Here is a 6,190-nt window from a genome sequence, read left to right on the forward strand (position 1 = left end):
CTGGGTTGCTAGATTGGGAAGCCGATGGAAATTATGCGGTGGTGCCGCTGCTAAGCTCCTTAATTGGAACCGAAATATAAGTTTAGGGATTAAATTGGCTATAAATAATGTATAGGGACTAAATTGACGGAAAAAAAGGTTTAGCGACTAAATTGGCGATTTTCCCTTTTGGCAATAAACTCCAAAAGCTTCAGAACCCTAAAAACACAGGAATGAGATATAATAAATATCGTCACGCAATTGGAGCAAGTTTCCTTCTTCTCTCTCAAAGCTAAGAACAAAGAGCCCAGAAGAAGAAGAAGGAGCAAGAAGAAGAGGAAAGCTCAGAGGCTTCTTCTGTATTATTGTTATTTTCTTATTAATTAAGTTTAGAGAAAAAGAAGCGGGATGGCGAACTACGACTTGACGCCCAGAATCGCTCCCAATCTGGACAGGCATTTGGTTTTTCCATTGCTTGAGTTCTTGCAAGAGAGGCAGCTTTACCCTGATCAAGATATCTTGAGGGCTAAGCTAGAGCTGCTTAACCAGACCAATATGGTTGATTATGCCATGGATATTCACAGGGCCTTTTACCATACAGAAGATGTACCCCAAGGTATACATTTAAATGGTCTAAATTTCTAATTTTTTTGGGGTTATATGATGTGGGTTTTGTGTTTTTTATGTGGGTGAGGATTTAATTATTTTTAATTCAATTGGGATTTTGGATTTTGGGTTTATTGTGTTTAGGTAAAAAATTGCCTCTTTGCTCTGTATTTTAGTGACTTTTGGTGTGCATTTTGATTTGTCCTAGTTTGAAATTCAGGCTTCTTGTTCGGAAGAATTATACGGTTGTGAGGAGCTAAAGATGCAATGCTAGGTGGGCTAGGCTGCTTTGACAATTTCGATTTTTTCCTAAGACATTGGTTGGGTAGGTGTATAGGGAGGGGGTAGTATGGTATGAGAACCAGGGAAGCTTTGGTTTTTTAAGGATTTTTTCTGGGATTTGACATAAATATAGAGGAAAAATAATACTTCTGAAGAAAGGGTGGCTGCCACTATCACGGGCTCTCTTGCTTCCCATTTGTTTTCAGTGGTTTCAAGGTCCTTTTACTGTACTTGACGTAATCAGTAATTGGGATTTTTTTTTTGGGATTTGCCTGCTGTTGGATATCATATTTTGCCTTTTTATATTCTATATCTGGTTTTGTGAGGGGGCTGCAGTTGCGTGCATGTGTATACGATTAATAGAGTTCATGGTTGGAATTTATTGGTCATCAGTGCATACTCTTTAATGCTTGTTTGAGATTGCTTTTTTGGTGAATAAACTTTTGGTGTTTTCAGATATGGTGGACAGGAGAGCTGAGGTTGTCGCTAGATTGAAAGCATTGGAGGAGGGAGCATCTCCTTTGGTTAGTTTTTTGCAGAATGAAAACGCATATCAGGAGTTAAGGGCTGAAAAGCAGTATAATCTCCAGATGCTCAATGAACGGTACCAGGTATTTTTGTTTTTCAGATGATTTTGATCCTCTTCTCTACATTCTGTAGCTGGTACCGTGTACAGAAGTGTAATTAGCGTTATAATATTTGGAATGCAATTACTTGGTTTGGAAATCAAAGGTGAACAAACAGAGGAAAAAGAGCAATTCTGGGACACATGCTGAAGATGATTTCGTTTCTGACTGATAGGATGAGTATATAGCATGGAATGTCTTTTTTGACTGATATGTACATTTGATATAATTTTCAATGATCATTCATTATAATGGACTGCTTGCTTTTATGGTCAATCATCAATGAATCAAAAATATCACTGACTTCTGGAGATAAAAGCATAAGCAGATAATTTGTGGCTGTGAATGTCTTTTCCTTCTCTTTATTTCTCTGTGCGTGCGTGTGGGTGTGGGCAGCTGGGTCAGTGCATTTTAATGAGATTTATATTCGCCTAACAAGTGGCTTTTTCAAAAAGTAGATTTATATTTCCTACTTTTCCATTTGCCTTTTTTTCTTAATGTGAAGAAGTTTATTTATTACCATCCCTAATAATCAATGTTGTTGGCACATTGTCCTACAGATTGGTCCAGAACAAATAGAGGCATTGTATCAGTATGCCAAGTTTCAGTTTGAATGTGGAAACTACTCTGGTGCTGCTGATTATCTGTATCTGTACAGGACGTTGTGCACAAACAGTGAAAGAAGCCTTAGTGCATTATGGGGGAAGTTAGCGGCTGAAATCCTCATGCAGAATTGGGACATTGCACTTGAGGAACTTAACCGTGTGAAGGAAATCATTGACTCAAAGGTATAGATTGTTGATTTCAAAGCATTATTTGTACATGTTGGTTGATTTGACTAGTAGTTATTTGATTATAGATGTGGCTATTTTATCATGCAGAGTTTCTCATCTCCTTTGAATCAAGTTCAGAACAGAATATGGCTAATGCACTGGAGTCTGTTCATCTTCTTTAACCATGACAATGGGAGAACTCAGATCATTGACCTATTTAATCAGGACAAGTATGACAGATTTAGCTTTTGTTGCTTTTATTTACTAGTATTGCAATATGAGCTAAATTTTTGTGTTTTAGCTACATGTCTATGTTTTCTATTTCTTTTTTAATTGAGTTGTCAAGCTGATAAGTGTGAAATTTACATCATTGAATTTTATGTGTGGCTTATAGAAGTATATGGCTGTTGCTCGACTGGTCAATCTATTGGCAAGGACAGACCTGATAAAGTTTTATAGTTTCAACATTTACGAAGACAGACCTGATATGTATACATATCTATATGGGCCGTTGTACAGGAAAACTTTTTTTTTTTTAATATGTATACAAACAAGAGTCACCACAGGCACACAGATTAATTTTTTTTGGGAGGGGTTTGCTTTTGTCCTTGCTGTCACTAAAGACTTTCTTGAATAATGTCAGCCATCTTTTTTTTTCGTACCTGGATTTTTAGGGTATTTGCATTCCTCATATAATAATTAAATGTCTCAGTATCTTTTGATGTCCCAACTGAACTTTTTAATTTTCCTCCTCTTTTGTATCTTATTGCATGTCATGGGCTTAGGAATTCCTTTTAAGCGGATTAGGTATCCATCAAAGGGCCTTTCTATTAGTCCACTGCAGCTCCATTAAAATGATAGATTATCAAATATGCTGAAGCCTGTTGTTTTGAGGATTTCTTTTTGATGGGCCTATGGAAAAGAAATATTTGTGTCTCGACTCATGACAATTGTATATCGTAATAGGCAAATCCAAAACATCTCAAGGTTTGGCCTCGTTAATCTTATTTAAAAAAAAAAAAAAAGAGGAAGAAGAAAGAAAAGGGAAAAGGTCATCCTGTGTTTCATGATCATGTATGAGATGATGTCTAAATATATTTTAAAATTGATAGCTTTACTGTCTTGTCAAAAATAAAACATGCAAGTTAATCCTTGCTTTTTTGGTTAACTCTGACTAGCATGGACAAAAGCATGCTGGTTACCTCCTTGAGTAATATTTGGTGTTAGAATAGCTGGTTAATTTCATAGTTTTAACTACAATGCGGTAACTAATGGACATCGACTTTCAGAGAAGTCTTTTGGTTTTTATCCTTGAGTAAATTGGTGCTGAAAGTTCTTATTTCCTTGTACTTTAACTTGTGTTCTCGTCGAGCGGTTCATTGATCATGAAGCATTCTCTTTCAGGTACTTAAATGCCATCCAAACAAGTGCTCCCCATCTTTTACGTTATCTGGCTACTGCATTTGTTGTTAACAAAAGGAGAAGACCTCAATTCAAAGATTTTATAAAGGTTATTCAGCAAGAACAGTATTCATATGAGGATCCCATTACAGAGTTTTTGGCATGTGTATACGTCAAATATGACTTTGATGCAGCTCAACAAAAGATGAGAGAGTGTGAAGAAGTAAGTATTGCATACACCATGTGGTATCCTGTTATTGTCGGTCGTCTTAAGTTTGTTTCCTATTATTAATATGGTTTATCAAATACTTGTCTGTCATTGTGCTTTTAAGGGAATGTTTGCACAAGTATATCAACTACTTGTTTTATGTTTATATTTTCAGGCTTTAGGCCATTTAGGGTTGTTACCTATTATCGGTGGTTGATTTATCAGTTGTCTTTGTTTTTTGACTTGGCATGACTGGTGCTAACTCATTCTAGGAAAAGACAAAACACAATGTGGATATGTTTTCTAATGGGCAACTTTTATTTTCAATATCTCCCGGAAGTTGATCTTTAAACTAATTTAATGATCTCTTTTACATTTGTAATGTTGTCAAGTTGCAGTTCAACATCAAGAATGTGTATATCAGTTACCCAGCTACTCTTAATATGCTTTTCACAGACGTAGATGCTACATGCAGGTTATTCTAAATGATCCATTCCTTGGTAAACGGGCTGAGGAAGGCAACTTTGCGTCAGTTCCACTGAGAGATGAGTTTCTTGAAAATGCACGGCTTTTTATCTTTGAGACCTACTGCCGTATTCATCAGCGGATTGACATGGGGTATGTGTATGATTTTGATTGTTGTTCTCACTTGATTAATAGAGTTCATGACCCCTAAGTTGGTTCTTTCCCATGCTCCATGCTTCCCTATCTTGTGTCTATCTCCATGACTGTCGTCTTACTATGAAGATATGAATGTTTGCACTGTATACTTAGATAATTAGAGTAGTGACGTTTTTGTGTAGCGTATATATATGCTTGCAATGCGTTTTGCTTTCTTCTTTATACTTGTTTTGGTTGGTGGTCGTAGCCATTGGGACTTCACAGATGATTTACTTAGGAAGAAAACTTTAGAACTTTGACTTTTCACCTTCAATTCGGAAGTCAACATTGTCCTCCTATTGTGGTTGTTACAATAACCGAAAGAGGAGAGGGTTTCCACCTATAATGTTTTATTTTGAGACTCTTGTGCAGTTGATGTGTGCTTTGAACGAGAGTTTTGAACCTTGGAGTGTTCTGAAAAGAAATCTCATGATCAGTTGCTTTTCGAGTTGCATCTGTTTGTTTTAATCTCTGATGGATTCTGAATCATCTTCTTTTTTTTTTTTCTTCCAATTTTCATATGTTAATTGTGGCAGAGTACTTGCTGAGAAGCTAAATTTGAACTATGAGGAAGCGGAGAGATGGATAGTGAATCTTATTAGAACCTCGAAACTTGATGCCAAGATTGATTCCAAGACAGGAACCGTTCTGATGGAACCAAACCAGCCTAATGTGTAAGTTCTGCTAGATAAGACTAGCATTCTGATGCGTATATTTTTTCTGCTTTCAACCGATTTTTATCATCTCCTTTTTAAGTTTTCATGACCATGTCTTATCACCTCATTATTTTGCCTCCTTGCAGGTATGAGCAGCTCATTGACCATACCAAAGCTCTTTCCGGGCGTACTTCCAAGTTAGTCAGTCAACTTTTGGAACACGCTCAAACACAGCAGGCAGCTCGCTGAGCCTTGTCTAAATTTCTGATACATTTGAGTTAAGTCTTGTTAGCTGCTGAGTTTTGGATCTTGTTGAAATGCTTAATGTATCCAATGTCTTTTCTTTCCTTAAAAGGCAGTTGGAAGTTCGTAAACCCTGTGTAGCTGCTTCCGGTTATTAGTCACAACTGCTCGCAATATACATCCTTAATTATCAATTGTCACAACTGGAATTTTTCAAATTTGATGTTGGTACCATTCAATCAATTAATGTCTAAAGTCCTCGTGTTCCCCTAGCAATATTTTCTCTTCAGAATAGGCCAGTTGATCAGTGGCCATAAAGGTTGCCCTGGTGTGGGACAATCATAGACTCTGATCTATATTTTGATTTGTGGGTTGTTCAGTCTTCAACTATAGTATTATTTCATTTGGTGACAATCTAAAGATGATAACACCTATATTACCTAGTTATGAAACATTATTGAAGTGCCCAAGATTCAGGTTCAATTTTTAAGAGACATTTGCTGGTGATGTGAGAATTTTTGTTTGACTTTCAATCAAGCCTTTTCCTTTAGGCCCTCTCAGTTTTAGAATCAGAGTTACTTCTCCAGTTGACAGTTTAGCGTAATTATTGTATAATTCTTATAACTTTTGGAGCAAACTCGTACAATTTTAGTATAGTTGTGAATATTAGTCATATGAGTTGACAAAATTTTACGTTCAGACTAAAATTAAACCATTTTTTTTTTACTAAATATTATGTAATGATTAGGCAAAAGT

The 6,190-nt window shown here is 36.3% G+C and overlaps 1 protein-coding gene across 1 annotated transcript; it reads left to right on the forward strand.

Annotated features, from left to right (window-relative positions):
- Positions 1 to 208: 208 nt before the first annotated feature.
- LOC113695385 (eukaryotic translation initiation factor 3 subunit E) lies at positions 209 to 5,677 on the forward strand. The gene is made up of 8 exons (XM_027214465.2): positions 209 to 595; positions 1,324 to 1,478; positions 2,054 to 2,281; positions 2,375 to 2,496; positions 3,671 to 3,890; positions 4,351 to 4,493; positions 5,072 to 5,209; positions 5,338 to 5,677. Exons 1-8 carry the CDS (start codon positions 388 to 390, stop codon positions 5,438 to 5,440), a joined length of 1,317 nt encoding a protein of 438 aa, XP_027070266.1. The 5' UTR covers positions 209 to 387; the 3' UTR covers positions 5,441 to 5,677.
- The last annotated feature ends 513 nt before the right edge of the window (positions 5,678 to 6,190 follow it).

The sequence above is a fragment of the Coffea arabica genome, chromosome 6e (assembly GCF_036785885.1).
Source record: "Coffea arabica cultivar ET-39 chromosome 6e, Coffea Arabica ET-39 HiFi, whole genome shotgun sequence".
NCBI lineage: Eukaryota > Viridiplantae > Streptophyta > Magnoliopsida > Gentianales > Rubiaceae > Coffea > Coffea arabica.

Bases quoted from the DNA above. Each gene is read 5' to 3' on its own strand.
- LOC113695385 (XM_027214465.2), top strand. From the start codon at position 388: ATGGCGAACTACGACTTGACGCCCAGAATCGCTCCCAATCTGGACAGG. The intron at 2,497-3,670 runs GTATGACAGATT...ATTCTCTTTCAG, and splicing joins GACCTATTTAATCAGGACAA to GTACTTAAATGCCATCCAAA. The intron at 3,891-4,350 runs GTAAGTATTGCA...TGCTACATGCAG, and splicing joins AGATGAGAGAGTGTGAAGAA to GTTATTCTAAATGATCCATT.